Source organism: Choristoneura fumiferana, chromosome Z (assembly GCF_025370935.1).
Source record: "Choristoneura fumiferana chromosome Z, NRCan_CFum_1, whole genome shotgun sequence".
Taxonomy (NCBI): domain Eukaryota; kingdom Metazoa; phylum Arthropoda; class Insecta; order Lepidoptera; family Tortricidae; genus Choristoneura; species Choristoneura fumiferana.
Window position 1 is genome coordinate 21,589,080 of NC_133472.1, and position 16,372 is coordinate 21,605,451.

At 36.7% G+C, this 16,372-nt stretch overlaps 1 protein-coding gene across 1 annotated transcript in view; it reads right to left on the reverse strand.

The window, feature by feature from the left end:
• LOC141426079 (diacylglycerol kinase eta-like) overlaps window positions 1–16,372 on the reverse strand; it is a 76,303-nt gene that overhangs the window by 56,026 nt on the left and 3,905 nt on the right. Inside the window, exons 4-7 of the mRNA XM_074088637.1 lie at window positions 15,894–16,041; window positions 12,285–12,361; window positions 7,355–7,462; window positions 1,908–2,053 (exon numbers count right to left, since the gene is read on the reverse strand). Coding sequence (XP_073944738.1) covers window positions 1,908–2,053; window positions 7,355–7,462; window positions 12,285–12,361; window positions 15,894–16,041 — 479 coding nt within the window. The remainder of the gene's footprint in view (window positions 1–1,907; window positions 2,054–7,354; window positions 7,463–12,284; window positions 12,362–15,893; window positions 16,042–16,372) is intronic.

Below are 16,372 nucleotides of genomic sequence, written 5' to 3' on the forward strand. Positions count from 1 at the left end.
TTGATCAAAATGATAAATTAATACAGTGGAATTTTTTAGAAAAGTTAAATATTTTGCAAAACGAAGAGGGGATCCATCTAGCTAATAAACTTTCAAAAAGACACATACACTATAAAAATCAGATAATGAAAGTTAAGCTAGCCATTCAGATTCTCAGCAATAGTGTTGCGAACGCTTTGAAAATATGTAGACAGGACTTGAACCTTCCGCAATTCCAGGATTCCGAGGCTACTGAATTATTTATTCAACAGTTTAATGATATGTTCGATATATTTAATTCGAGAACAATGTGGCAATTCGATTATAAAAAACCTCTATGTGAGAATAATAAAAATCAAATATTTTGAAAGAATATATTTTGAACTTAAAAGTTAAAACTGTTACCAAAAGGAAAGTTAAACGGGATGGGCGACCTGTCTTTCTCATCACGCGTTTTTATAGACCAGTCGTGGAAACCAAATGCAAATCAGGATTTATAGGTACATTAATTAATATTGAAAGTTTAAAAGTGCTATATACAATCTGAAAAAAAGTTGATTTTTTTACCTACTTATAAATTAAGTCAAGATCATTTAGAAATATTATTTACGTCCATCAGGATGCACGGAGGGTTCAACGATAACCCCCCCAATGTTAAGCAGTTTCAAGCAAGTTATAGAAAAATACTGACACATTTAGAATTAAAGTGCCTTACAAAAGGTAATTGTGTTCCGTTAGAAAGAATAGCAATTCTTAATTGCAATTAAACGACTCAAATTATAAACAGCACTTCATCGTCATACAGACACGAAGAAGAAGAATGCGATGAAAATTCTTCGCTGCAATTTCTTCGTGAGATCGTTAATGAATCGGTTGATTTGGCAAGTCATTTACATCACAGTGCATTTGATGACTACAAAAAATTAATAATTGGATATATATCAGGGAGTACAGTGCGCTATCTGGCAAAAATTATAAAATGTGTTAAATGTTTAGAATACTTGCAGACTGCCGAGAAATTTGATTTTCATAAACTTATTAATTTGAAAAACAAAGGTGGTCTTTGCTTCCCGTCTAAGGATCTTTTTGAAATTTGTGTCATTTGTGAAGCAGTTGTGCGAAAATTATTGGTTGAAAACATTCCGTTAACCACGGAAAAGAAACACCAAACTATCGTGATGAATATATTTAAAAAATTCATTGGTAATAATCAAGTTTTCGCCAATTTAGAGATTGAACATGAATATGCTGGAGATGAACATAAAATTAATTTAATACGGTGTGTAATAGAAAAATATTTAAGTATTAGGTTCCAACACATAGCCAAGTTGGAAACTATTTCAAAATCAATAGGCAGTAAAAGGCAATCTTATAAGAAATTAATTCAACACCAAGGTCTGTAAATAAATTGATTAATTTGCGTCAATTGATTTGTCTGGTAATTTGAGTATCGGGTCATTCGCGATATGAATTCTGGTCATCTGCGTATATGGTAGTTTGCGAAATGCACATCTGAATAGGGTAATTTGCGTTTCTGGTACTATGCGTCTGAAGGAAAAAAGTCTTGTCCATCTTATGCTTTCGTTACCATATGGAAACGTCATCCATCGGCCGCCCATTGATTATATATAACCCAGTATCAATAAGCAATAAGCTGGAAGTCGTAACTATACTTCATCCGTTTTTTTATGCGACTGAATTTGCATGCAAAATCGTGTGGTAAAGGCCTACTATTTATTTTTCAAACAAGACAATAGGACGTGTTGAAACACGCAGGATGTTATGACATTTGTCGAAACAATTTAACGGTGCCTAGCCTACACTTGTGCGGGTAGGTACTTAGAGTACTGAAAACAAAGGTTTTTATTTTTATTTGAAATGCATCAGTGGAAGAGAAGTCCAGTGGTTAGTTTGAACTCACTACTCACTTGTCTGGGTGTAAAGAAGCGGTTGAAATGGCGGAGCCGGTCGAGGATCGGCGGCTGTCGGCGAAGGCGCGGGGCACCGGCAGCGCCGATAGCTCCAGCTCGCCCGTCGCGACTTCGTCAGCTCCGCACGCCTTGTAAGATATGTCCTAGCGAACAGATTCTATTATTGTCTTTATTACTCCACAATGCAAGGAATGGATACAAAATGTAAAAACTTTTTTGTAGACGGAACTTTTTAAATGGTCCCCAAGCCTTACACCCAGCTATACAGTATACACGGCGATATTCGCTCCGATGATGCTTTTACCAAAGTCGTCCCGTGCATACTCGTATATGCGTTGTTGCCTAACAAATCCCAGGAAATACTTATGAAGAACTATTTCAAGCGATTAAGGAAAACATTCCTAATTTTCGACCAGATTTTATTAAAAGTGATTTTGAGTCTGCTGCAATGAACGCTCTTAGAGCCATTATAACCATCTGCTGCCATAACCGGCTATTTTTTTCATTACTGCCAGGCGATCTATAGAAATGGTGCGAAATGAGAGCTTACAGAAACCCGCGAAGGATGTGCTTATCTAGCAAAATGTGTAGCCCTTGCACATTTACCCAATACTAAAATACACGAGGCGTGGCAGCCACGCCGTGGCTCAGTGTATCAGGTGATTGTCCCAATTTACCGAATATAACATTATTTAATAATTACATGTCAAGACAATGGATTAGAATCGAAATGATAGATGTTATGTCCTGCTTCGGTCAACGGCACCGTACGAATAACGTTACAGAGAGCTGGCATAAAAAAAAACAATGGAAGAATGAATAAGAATTACAATTTGCTTTACTTTATTTCTCAACTAAAGGCTAAAGGCTTTAGTTGTAGATTTTATTGTATTGCGAAATGATATGAGATGTAGTATTTATCTGAAACGGAACAAAAAATATGTACAAAGGGACAGTAAAATACAGGCCATTGTGCACAATTATGTGGTTGGTACGATAACCAAAAAAATGTGCATACGACAACTGTCGTACTTAAATTACTAAAGTGATGGTTGATAAAAACCCTCAATTTTTTAAAAGTCCGTTTCATTTTGCATACCACTGACGAGACTGCTCTCAGGAGTGGCATATTTGTTTTGTATTGAAATAGGTACACCCAAGGCGACACCCACCAATTTTCGTTATATTATGTAGAAACTATTATTCTATAACATATATTTTTTTTCAAAAATATGCACTTGGATCAACATAGCCAAAATGAAACGAACTTATGGTATATCATACATTTATTGAACTTAATATGGCTAACTATGTACAAGAATCTAATAAAAATAACATAAGAGCATCATGAAAATAAAATGTCTACAGTACAAACAGGAACACATCTAACTGGCCATCAGTAGGTCTTATGTCAATGTCAATAAGGTCTGCCGATGGTCAGTTAAGTTTGTGGTTTATGGTACAGTCGAGGGCAGAAATATATATACAGCCATAGTGTCAAATATATGTGTATACATCGACCTTGTGGTTAGAGGCATGAAAAGGTATATAGATATTTTTGACGTCTTGGTAACGTATATATATTTATGCCCTTGACTTTAGGATTCTACAACATTGATTATTGTCTCGAGAAGTATTAAGAAATACTAACCGCATACAGCCAATAATAATATAAGCATTCCTTTTTAACAATTTGCCACGTTCGAAATTCAAATTCGTAAAGAGCGGCGGTCGATACGAGACCGGGCGAGTTCTCCCGGCGAATAATACAAAAACTGATTGAGTAAATATGCAATTGAATAATTATGACTATTTGCAATACTTATGAATGATGAAAAAGTCGAATGGGTAGAAATTCGAATGGGGAAAAATGCGAATGTAAATATTGCCACACGGAATTAACGAGTTTGGGGAAACGATCTAATCTCTCGTGAAATTACATATGAAATTTAACACGAGCTTTACGGTGAAGGAAAACATCGTTAGGGAAACTGCACACATCTGTGAAGTAATTCAATGGTATGTGTGAAGTTCCCAAAAATTTGGCAAAATTAATGCAAGACTTTTATCAATCAGGATATGTAGGTTATAGAACAAAGCTAAATTTTATCCACTCTCCCCTCCCCCCCCCGCCCTCCGGGGCGAGCTTCATCCCCCGCGCCCTCGAATATGTCCCGGACCGCGGTATTTTTCATTTTAAAAGACAACCGTACACAATACATAAAAAGTGTGTAGGAACGAAATAATCCTTGATAAATTTACTATAAACCTTTCCTACATTTAAACGCGATATTACTTATAGTTTCAGCGCAATATGATACCAAATACTAACTTTTTTTATAATTAATCGTTTTTTTCTGCTAAAAGGTTAGTTTTCTCAAAAACTTCACCCTTTACCTCCAAGATATGTATGACAGAAGTAAAGAATAGAACATTTTCTTTATAACAAGGTATAATTTATTTCTAAACTCTTTCATTTGCCGTTGCTATGCTATTTTTTAAATTTAATTCATTAGGCCATTCAGCGAAATATAAATATTCATACTGGTTAAACGGTGTTACTTTAAATACCATTAGATTCTCATATGTTTTCCTGTAATCTATAGGTATGGACCTATTTCCTGTATTTTTTTAAAAATTTTAGGCCCTACTGGGCTTTTAGGAGATAAGGGGCGAGGAAATGGTCAATTTTCACCTATTTTCTTAAATAACTTCAAAACGGATTAATTTAAAATAAATAAAAATATATATTTGAGATTTTCATAATGTACGCTTTCATTTGATATGTCACACGATATAGTTTATACATAGTTTTTTTGTTTTGTTTAATTTACCCCCAAAACTGGCCCCCGTGTTTATAATTAATTTATTTACATTACACGTCCGTGTTTGGGTCATCAATTTACATAGGTGAACCAAATTTCAATTCAATCGGTCAAGTAGTTTCGGAGCAAATTGGCTATGACAGACGGACGGACAGACACAGATACAAGAGTGGTCCTATAATGGTTCAGTTTTTCTTTTTGAGGTACGGAACCTTAAAAAAGCTCCAAAATTGTACCCCGAAACGGAACTAAGTATGATACGTGGTGAATGGTGTGTCCAAGTGTGGTCTGGAGAGTTCTTTTGATGAATTTATTGTTTAGATTCCTTCTTTCCTATTGAAAATTCGCTACCTACAGGTACTGGGCCTGAGAGAGATTGCAAATTGCAAATAAAACCAGCTTATTTTAAACTTACGTTCATTTTTTATAAGTATTTACTAACAATATTATTATTTATTTATTAAGTATTATAACATTTACTTCAAAAAACAGCATTATTCTAATCTTCTTCAATGTCGCATTCGAATACGTTCACGCAACTCTGGCCTCTACAATTTTTGCACATCGTGGTACATCGTAAAATCAAAAAACTCCAAAAAAAAACACGTTTGTTGTATGGGAGCCTTCCTGAAATGTTTATTTTATTCTATTTTTAGTATTTGTTGTTAAAATAGCGGCCACAGTAATACATAATCTGTGAAAATTTTAAGTGCCTAGCTATTACGGCTCAAGAGATAGAGTCCTGTGACAGACGGACGGACAGACAGACAGCGGAGTCTCAGTAATAGGGTTCCGTTGGCACTCTTTGGGTACGGAACCCTAAAAATACGTAAGTACGAGTACGCGAACGTAAAAGGTGATCATCTCGCGAAGCGCACACATTTAAGCCGCGCGATGTACTTTTGTTCGTAGTTAACCTACTTGGTCTCTTTTACTGTGGCCGTGCAGAGCGTGCGGGGTAGGGGTGGGGAAGTGGGGAACTAGCGCACTGACCGCGCGGCGGGGCCACCGCCCGGCTCTTTCGAAGTTCAAATGAATCGACGAGAGTAGCTAATGATGGTGAATTTTCAAAATAGCATAGCAGCGTCAAATGAATGAGTGTAGAAATGAATTATACCTTTTTATAAAGAGCATATCCTATTCTTTACTTTAGTCATACATATCTTGGCGGTAAAGTGTGAAATAATTGAAAAAACCAAACGATTAACAAAAAAAACTGGATAAATTAATAAAAATGTTCGTATTTGGTGCCAGATTGCGCTGAAACTGTAAGTGGTATCGCTTTTGTATGTATGAACGAGACGCATGGCAAAGGTTTTAAGCGCCATCAGCCATGCACGGCCAAAGAGGATGAGAATTCTAAATTGTTCTTTATTCGAAAACTTGCTTAAATTTTGGCGGTTAATACAAGCATTTCACTAATTTGCAATGTACAACATTTTGTTCGGGCGGAATCTTTCAACTCAAATTGGGAGTGGATATTTTCAACCGATTGAGCTCAAATTTTGCATGCATGTATAAATTCGATGTCAATGCAATATTATTATCACAAGGAGCTGATCCGATAATTAAGATATAGGGTGGCCATAGGAACTCTGTAATAAAACGACACGACCGCATCGAGTTTAGACTGGTTCATTCGTCTTGACGATTACTTTGGTAACCAGGGGCAAAAAGAACAGTCGGCAAAAATAAGCTTTTATTAGAATTTTGAACAAAAACTTTTACTGAACTGCTTACGGAACCCTTCATGAACAGTCGAACAAATTGAATCATGACCCTGGATGGAACCTTTGTGCTACTAATGTCATGTTGACATCTCATACTTTTGTCAAGGGAATCATAGTGAAATTGATTACTAAAAGGTTCCACCCTGGGTCATGATTCAATTTGTTCGACCGTACGAGGCCGACTCGCACTTGACCGATTTTTATTACACTATGAAGGCTAATTCAAAAACAATAGTAGATTGTACAACAAGAGCATAAAACGATCCATTTTACCCAAGACGTTCATATAGCCACCCGTGCCGGTATGGCGAGGGTGGATAGACACGTCGAGGGGAAAATGGGTTTAATGCTCGCGTTTTACACTGCTTTTAATTTCGATGGCGAGGAAACGAAATTAGCAACAGTGGATCAATGGTTCAGTTACTATGTACATTTTATTTTACATGAATTACTATATAATTATATTTTTTTAGTTTTATTGATTTATTTTGATTGATATTTAATTTTAATATAAATTAAAAATTATGAAAAAAATATAAACTTCTTTGTTTGTGGCTGTTGACACCTGATTACCTTGGTCTTAGACGAATATTTTATTTATGCACTAGTGCATAAAAAGTCATTTTATTTCGCCTAGATCCAGCATAAACACGAACTTTACGAGCATGAGAAGTGAAGAAATACTTGTGTTATGTAGGTACATCTTTGGTGATGCTATTTAAAAAAAAAATTGGTAAGTAATGCCATTTAAAACAATGCAATAAAGGATTTTCATACATTTTTTCTGCCGTAGAGCAAAAAAGTTCCACTTTGTGCTGAGTGCGGTTATCATGAAATTAAAACATAGTTGGAAGAAAATCATATTTATAATAATATATTTTTTTGTCACCTGCAGATGCAGCTGCGCGAGCATGCGCCGCAACAAGAGCAGCGCGCGGCGCACATTGTCGGCGTGGCCGGCCAGTGCGCACCCGCGCGCCGCCCAGTTCAGCTGCTCCTGCGCAACCCACAAGTTCCATCTTTTAAGATAAGTCCTGCCCAACCCGCTACTCGAGTAATGCTTCTTATCAAATAATGTAAGTCCAGAAGCGGGGAAAAAAAAAACACGTTTCCGTCTAAGTGTAAATAACAATAAAATGTTATGTGCTGCTGTGTGTCGTACGTGGATTACGATGAAAAGATTGCATTTGTTTCTATATAATTATGACATCTATAGACATAACATAACTTTATTTTACACAAACCTCACTTTGTAGCACATAGTTCAGAATCTAAACATGGTACCGATGTCAGTGCAAGGTGTAAACTTGAATCTAAGAGTGAATTGCTGTCATTAACACACAACGAACCCCTTGGTCAGTTGATTCTCTGGGATTTCTGCTTTCAATAAGGTGTTCGCTAGGCATGGATGTCAAAGTAAAAGGTAACACAAGACTAAGCAAATAAATATTATCATGATCTATTGCTTCTTCAGAATCGGAACCTTCTTTAAGTATTTTGTTCAGCATAGACGATGAAAAGCAAGGAAGATTTGAATTTGCGCTAGTAATTAAAATATTTGGTATTACGTCGTTTAACAGTTAAAAGAAAAAGGTTTTAGAAGGTAAAATATAAAATATTGGTTCTATTTAGTGTTAGATTATATAATATACTCAGTAGTTTTAAGTAAGGTCCGACCGACATCTCGGCCTCGGTCTCGGTTTCGACAAATCTCAGCCAAAAATCGGGCCGAGATCTCGGTCTCGACCGACACTCCACGGCGGCACTGAATTTAAATATTCGCGCGCGGTTTACCGCGGTGTCCGCGGTTGCACGAGCTTTCTTTGGGATTTTGATTGATCGCCCCGCCCGGGTTCGCGCGTGTTGTACCTACTTGCTCACTGACAGCCGCTAACAAGAGTAACAACTGACAGCTCGTTCATTTCTTTTCGTTATTGTTAATACCGTGGTTAATACTGTAGTTTGATGTACGTGATAATTATGACCCGGTGGAACGTTTAATTAAACCATAATAAAACATTTTTTTCATTCATAACGCGTACTTTCAGGGTTCCGTAGTCAACTAGGAACCCTTATAGTTTCGCCATGTCTGTCCGTCTGTCTGTCTGTCTGTCTGTCCGCAGCTACGCTCACAGACCGTTAGTACTAGAAAGCTGCAATTTGGCATGAATATACATATCAGTCACGCCGACAGTGGTAAAATAAAAAAATATTTTTTTAGGGTAAGTACCTCCCATAGACGTAAAGTGGGGGTCATTTTTGGGGGGTGGAGTGGGGAAAAAATTCTGGATTTATAGGTAGAGTCATTCACGATGGTTCTTATTACAATGTCATAAATGTCTAATTTTCTGTCTGTCTTTCTGGATGGCACTAGGTATAGTAAGTATATCAAATTTACGAGGAAAATTATAAAATTGCTTGAGAATTATTAGTAGTTTAAGAGTAAATAGCAGCCTAAGGTTTTTTTTATTCGATTGTATGGCAAACGACCAAGTGGGTCTCCTGATGGTAAGAGATCACCACAACCTATAGACACCTGCAACACCAGGGGGATTGTAGATGCGTTGCCAACCTAGAAGCCTAAGATGGGATACCGCAAGTGCCAGTAATTTCACCGGCTGTCTTACTCTCCACGCCGAAACACAACAGTGCAAGCACTGCTGCTTCACGGCAGGATTAGCGAGTAACAAGGTGGTAGCAATCCGGGCGGACCTTGCACAAGGTCCTACCACTTGCAAAATAATATACGGTATAAAATATACCTAAACGTGGAAAGTGGTTCAACTTACCAGCCAACTCCACGACACGCTTTAAAATCGAATTGAGATCTGCGCGGTTTTCTCGGCATTTTCATCAGGTAACAATCGTTGGAGACGAATTACAAAATGTAAGCAACGATAAACAAACGATTTGACACAGCTGCCAGTTGACAGTTGCCATATGAAAATCACTATTTTTTTACTTTTAAAAATGCCATCAGATTCTCGTACACCAGCATCCCTAGAGATTTTTGTTCAGGACTTTGAAATCTATAACATATAAAAATCTCAGGATATATATTTAACTGAAACCACATTTTCCATACTTTAAGTACGGGGTCCTTTAAATCGTTATATAAAACTACCTTGAATTTGTATCTATTTACTTTTAAGGCGTGTTTTATTAATCCTAACTGTTATTGCCAAAGTTAGACCCAAGCCGTAGTAAGGGAAAAGATACTAAATTTACCTGTTCATTAATAATAGACCCCATACTGTTGTACCTAATTATTTCCTTGCATTCCAGAGCATCGAGACGAAACCCTTTGTCGCAATAATGTAACACTTCATAAGAATCCCAGTCTAATAAAGAATAATTTGATTCTAACAAATGTTTAGCAAAATTTGATCTGTCTAGATGCTCATTCCTATATGCTGAAACATGCTCTTTAAATCTAGCATTAAAACTGCGACTTATCTGACCTATATATACTTTATTGCAGTCACTACAAATAAGCTTGTATACACTCGATCTTGTTCCTTTATCCACCTTCTTGGTGGTTACAAAGCGTAGAGTACAAAGAGTTGTTGGTATTAAGGGCAACACACACAGAGAGCGGGCGCGGGTCGTGCGCGGGCACGCGACGGGCGTATTTGCATGGCGGTATATTCGTCGCAAACCAGGCCGAGCGCAGAGTTACCAACCCTCAAAAATATTTATCCCTAAAGCTTAAGTTAAAAACCCCTAAAACTCGATTTTAATGAAAATTTGTACTTTAAAGTTGAATATTTCGCAAATAAATCACTGAATCGAAAAATCGTCTTAGTGAACCGCTAATGGTTTTAATTTAAAAGATCCCACACTATAAGATTGGACGAGAAAAAAACCCCTACTTTACGCCTATGGGAGGTATCAAAAACATTTTTTTTTTTAATTTTCATTGTACCATTTTGTCGGGATAGTTTTCATATATATCCGTGCATAATTACAGCTTTTTAGCATTGATAGTCCCTGAGCAAGGCCGCGGACGGACCGACAGACAGACATACATGGCGAAACTATAAGGGTTCCGTTTTTTCCATTTTGGCTACGTAACCCTAAAAAGCGTATTCATGCGCAGTAACTAGTTCATTTTGGCGAGAATAAAATCTAAGTATTTTATTTTTTTATTAATTAGTACTACAGAAAAATCTGATATTTTTTTCCATTGACTAGTATAAGCTTATTCCTGTCGATAAAAAAAAATCAGCCACTTTTAAAAATTTCATCCATCGCCCATCATTACATAAATTGGATTTAATTAAGTAAGTAAATAAAGTTTGACCTTGGTGCGCAAGCGCGTTTGTCGTTTTCCACATATATCTCGCGGCACTGTATAATTCTGTGTCGAGTTGACAAAAATGTCGTATCTATTATTGGTTCTAGAACTGTTTTAATTTGTACTCCAAAAGTCGCCAGATAAACCATTTTATTCGTCAAAACTTTTTTGCGGTCGCTAAGATTTAAGCAAAAGTCGTTACTTCAAGGGACTAAGTCACTAAATTGGCAACATTGATAGCCGCTGCGGGCCCGTCGCGGGTCCGACCCGCTCTCTGTGAGAATACAACGAACCGCGCGGCTCACGCGGCGGACACGACCCGACCCGAGCACGCTTTCTGTGTGTGTTGCCCTTTAAAGGCAACAAATAGAATTAAATATGATTTCGTCTCAAAACTTTAGCACACATGAGGTACGGTCAAGGACTTTAATTCATGAGAAAAAATGGAACCATTTTACAGTAAACGTCATAGTGACATCGCATTAATTAACAAGCAAAATCGTAATGACTATTTCTTTGCAAAGTTTCCATGGTGGCTCAAAATTGAAGCCCTTGACCGTACAGATAAATAGTTTTTTAAACAATGAACGGCGTAAGTACAAGAACGACCTGTCTTACGAAATAGGCATTCAATTTTGTGTGAATCTGAAGCCATAATCTAAGCTTCGTAAGCAACAATGGACAGAGCATCATGAGTTGTCCTTGTTGTTTTTACAGGCCTTCGGGCGCATCAGCCGTGTGCCGCCGCCGCCTCGTGACCGAGCACCGCACAATAGGTAGTCTGTCTAGCTAGGCATTCTGTGTGACGCTTTCTGTATTGAACAAAAAGTGGTTGGATCGAAATTTAGGGCAGTAAGTAGGGCAGTCAGTAGTTGCCCTGTCGACCTAATTCAAATAAACTAAGGGAAAATTTTATGGTCTAAGTATATTTTCATTACTAGTACGTTCGTTATTGTAAATGCCTAATTATTAGGTAAATTAATCGCTACTTTAAACTATTTTGAATAGGTATTCAAATTGTATTAGTTATATTTATTATTATGACTTTTTTGAATACATTATGTAACTTCTATTGACTCTTAAAAAATTATACTTACACTTTTATCTTTGAGGCTGTTGGTGTACGTAGTACCTACCTGACTGCTTTGGTCTTAGACGAAGCATAAAAAGCATAAACGGACATTTTATGTCCTCGGGATCCAATATAAATACTCGTACCAAAGTTACGAGCATGAAAAGTGAAAAAAGCATTTAGTTACTGGTGAGTAATAAATGAACGGCCAGTTTAATGCTAACTTGGAATCTGGAATCGTCAAAGTCCTCCCCTACAAGTGTTTATATAGAAAATTCAATGATTAAATTTTGCTATCCATGTGATATGATGACAGCTCCAAGTATATCATATTATGTTGTCTATCTGACGTAGGTATCTTAGTATATAACTGAAAGTTAAGTTGGAAGACAGTAAAATTAGAAATAACAGAATTTAGGTAAATAACAAGGTTCTATAGGTACTACTTACTTTTTCCGGCTTTTCAATACTCCCCTTCTCGGCAACAGGCGGCGGCGGCGCCTCGCTCTCGCTGTCACTTGCTGTATCTGCGGGCTCCCAATATCTGCATAGATAATTCTCGTTTAATTTATATCTCAACTAACATAACAGCGTCACTACTATGAGAAAATCTCGTAACTCAAATCAATACGTCAACAAAATTGAAGCTTGAAATCCATACTTCCATACTAATATTATAAATGCGAAAGTGTGTTTGTATGTTTGTGTGTTTGTCCGTCTTTCACGCCGTAACGGAGCGACGGATCGACGTGATTTTTGGCATAGAGATAGTTTATGGGCCCGAGAGTGACATAGGTTACTCTTTTTATCCCGGAAAAATGCACAGTTCACTCAAAAAAAAATCGGTTTTGAGTTAATTGTTTTTTTACAAGTAGTGATGATGTTCTATTTTTAATCGGGGGAAAATGGTAAGCTAGTATTTCACTAAGTATGTTAAGCACAAGAATATTCTTTAGCGAAATAATTGGTCAAGGGCGAGTAGGAGTCTCGCAAATTGCGCAATACACATACTTAAAGGGTTCTCTAGCCGTCTGAAAATATCTGCTAATTAGATATTGGATATAATACAAATACAATAGCGCATATTAGCTATATCGAAGACAAGAAATGTTCGGTTGTACCGATAGTATAGTTCTGTTAATCGGACTAAGGATACCCTTGATTGTTTGTTGTTAGGGTGGAAAGATCCTATGAATAGGGCTGACTGTCTGTCTATGCTATATAGCTATAGCGTGTATTTTTGTTATAAGGTCAACCGAGTCTATGTCGTCTACGGGGCTGATGCGTCCATTCCAATTATCATAAGAAAATCATCCTATAGAACAAAAAAATATCATTAGTAGACGTGGCCGAGCTCTAAAAGTACCGCCATCTTGAATGAGTCATTTCATTTCGAGCTCTTTTTGTAAGCCGCCATCTTGAATGAGTCATTTCATTTCGACTCGTGTTTGCCACACGTGCATTTGTACCTAACAAAATCTCAGTGTCTTTAAGTGAATCGATGTTTCTGAACCGTAAGTACTTTTGTTAATTCATTGGAATACATGTTGTTTTGATTATTTTATGTAATTAGCTTAAGATTTGCAGTTAATATGCAATTTAAAACTTGTTGGTTATGTTTAAGATTCGGGGCTATTGCGTGCGTCCTGTTGGGACGCAATAGCTCCATTTTCTCAGGTCCGAAACCTTTTATTTTAGGATAATATTATAGCTGTAAATCTAACTGTACACGTGTCTAATAAAGGAATAAATTTGTAATCTGTACCTATAATACCTACATATCTAGAAAACTTAGTTTGTTAAAAAAAGGACCCATAAATTGATGTTCAGAATTCATGTCTGTTTGTCGGTTTGTTTTTATCAGCATCACGTTAAAACTAATCCAATCAACGGATTTTGATGAATAATTTTTAATGTGGGAAAATTCCTCCTGTAGTGGGCATATTTTTGGAGCTGTTGAATCTGGACACGCGGTAGCGGTTATTTGTTTATTTATTTATCTAGGATAATATTTCCATCTGCTGTCCTGACGAACATATTTTCGGAGTATAATAATGAAATAGTCACTGATATGAACATCGACGAGAATGATGAGTATGGGTAACCTTATAGTCACAATACCACCAACGGGACTTATCACACAAAAAACACGAAAGTTTAAAACGTTTTAAAGGTAAACTTATTCCTTATACTTGCTGAAAAGGCAACTAAAACTCTTTTAACTTAAACTTTTCTCTACAAATCTTTTAATGTCAAATAACTAACTAAATCCTTTAATGTAACTCAACTTCATGTCACTTTCATTTGTTTTTTTAACTTCGGGGACAGCATTCATATCTAGTACAATTGAAAGTAAATTAGTTTTGATTTTTTTCATCGAAACAAGTTAAATCACTTTATGCTATAATAATTAAATTACTTTCAAAGATGCTTAAGTATACGCATGAAAAACATATTATAACTATATTACGTAATATAATTATTTTGTTTATTTGTTGATTCAATATAAAATTTTCGGCTAAGAGATGTAATAAAAATACTCCAACCTATTAGGAGATAAAATTGTTTGGTACCCCTGGAATCTGGGAAGGGGCTAATGCGTCTATAAGAAACGAGGTCAATTAGATGCTATAGCTCGAATATTTTTGTTCAACTAATTACTCTAAACTAAGGCAAGAATTTAGCGTACATCATAATAATAAAGTTTGCCATGTGTGATTTTATAAAATTGTCTCGATTAAAATCATTCCGACCACTCGATTACATTATACTAGTAAAAGACGCTTTCACCCCACCTGAGGTTATAGCGTCTAAAAACCCCAGCTTTTACAGAAACGTAATTTATAGGTAGAAGTTATTAAAAATGCCATAAAATGGCACTAAAATATGAAATCAGATAAAATATGCTAGCTTGTATCATAAGTTAAAGCTTTTAAGGATACATCATGTGTTTGTTATAATCTGATAAATATGCTGTTTAAAGTATTGTGACACATTAACCCCGGTTGACCTTAACACCAATTGGGATGTCCCAATTTTTGACAACATATAATAAATCGAAAACCATTTGGAGAAATAGGCTTCGTGAAGCGTTTTCAGAAATCAGATTCCAAAAATTAGATAAACTGATTTAAATAAACAAAATTTAAGTAATGACCCTCATTTGACCTCTGGAGTATCTCGTCACAAAGGCAGTTATAAAGCAGGTCTACACTCTTAAGCGAATCGACAGTTTGAAATATTCCTGTCCTGCTTATAATAGCAAAGAGTGACAAAGATAGAACTTTAATCACATGATGCACACCCGGCTTTATACAGTTGTCATTTATCGTAAAGTCCGAAATGCATACGAGTATTTCCAATGTATTTTTAAAATTTAAATTATTTAAATTATTAAATTGATTTTTAAAAAGATATCTATTTACTATCACACCATTAAATAAACAAAGGAATAATCGAAGCTAAAAGAAGACAAATAAAATAAAACTATTCATTTGGTTCATTTAGGACCCTAAACCGTGCTTGAATTATTGTCAAATTGTAATGCCACAGATTATGTTATGTACGACATGAATTTTTCCAGGCAATGGAATGTGGCTGTCTCACTGTGACGTCATCCAGCGATTTCGTAAAAAAAATGTATAAAAAAATAATAGTCATCAAATTCAAAATCAATGAAAATGGTCTTTTTTTTTTATTTGAAACGGGCAACGTACAAATTTGTCACATTAGCCCATAGGGCAAAACATTAACTAACCAGAAAAAAAATTACATCTCACAAATCAATGAAAATGGTATCTTAAAATATCCTATTCTTTCCAAAAACAAGATAAAAACTATAGGTTGTTTTTTTTGGTGCATCCCAATTGCACAGCGCCCATACAAATAATTTACGCCGTCGCTATCGAGTACGGTCACTGTAAACTCATGGTAGTGGTACTGAACAGTTTTGTCTCGCATGAAAGCTAACGTACTGCCGTTTCGAAGTAACGAAGAACGCACAGCATAATTTGCGTGGCGTAGTCGGGTCATTAATTAGTGTGTTATTTTTGAACGCACCTGCACCGAGCATGATCGTGCGAGAGATGTGCCCTCGCATGTAGCAGCATGGAGACGGCGCGTCGCAGGCGACACGCTGCGCGCGCCGCGCCGCGCCCGCGCGCTCCCCGGCGGCCGCCAGCCGGGCGCACCCGTACGCAGAGCTGAACTAACGGCGGCACTCACTTCACCCGGCTACGACAAATCGCAGACAACCGTAAAACACACGGAAAACTTAGAATAGGTTGGTTGCGTTGCTTGGTTATACCTGCATGATTTCTGAAGATTGTTTAGCAGTGAGCTTTCTTCTAGTATATCAGGGGGCGGAGGTCGCGGCGGTGGCGCGCGCTGAGACGGGTCGCTCGAATGTCATAATTGACCACCTGTTGCGTGGATTATTCAGTTATTAAAAAAATCACGTCTGATGATAGTTATTATTCATACCTACCTATCATAATATTTACTTCCTAGCCATAACCTAATTATGAGAATGTTTAAAC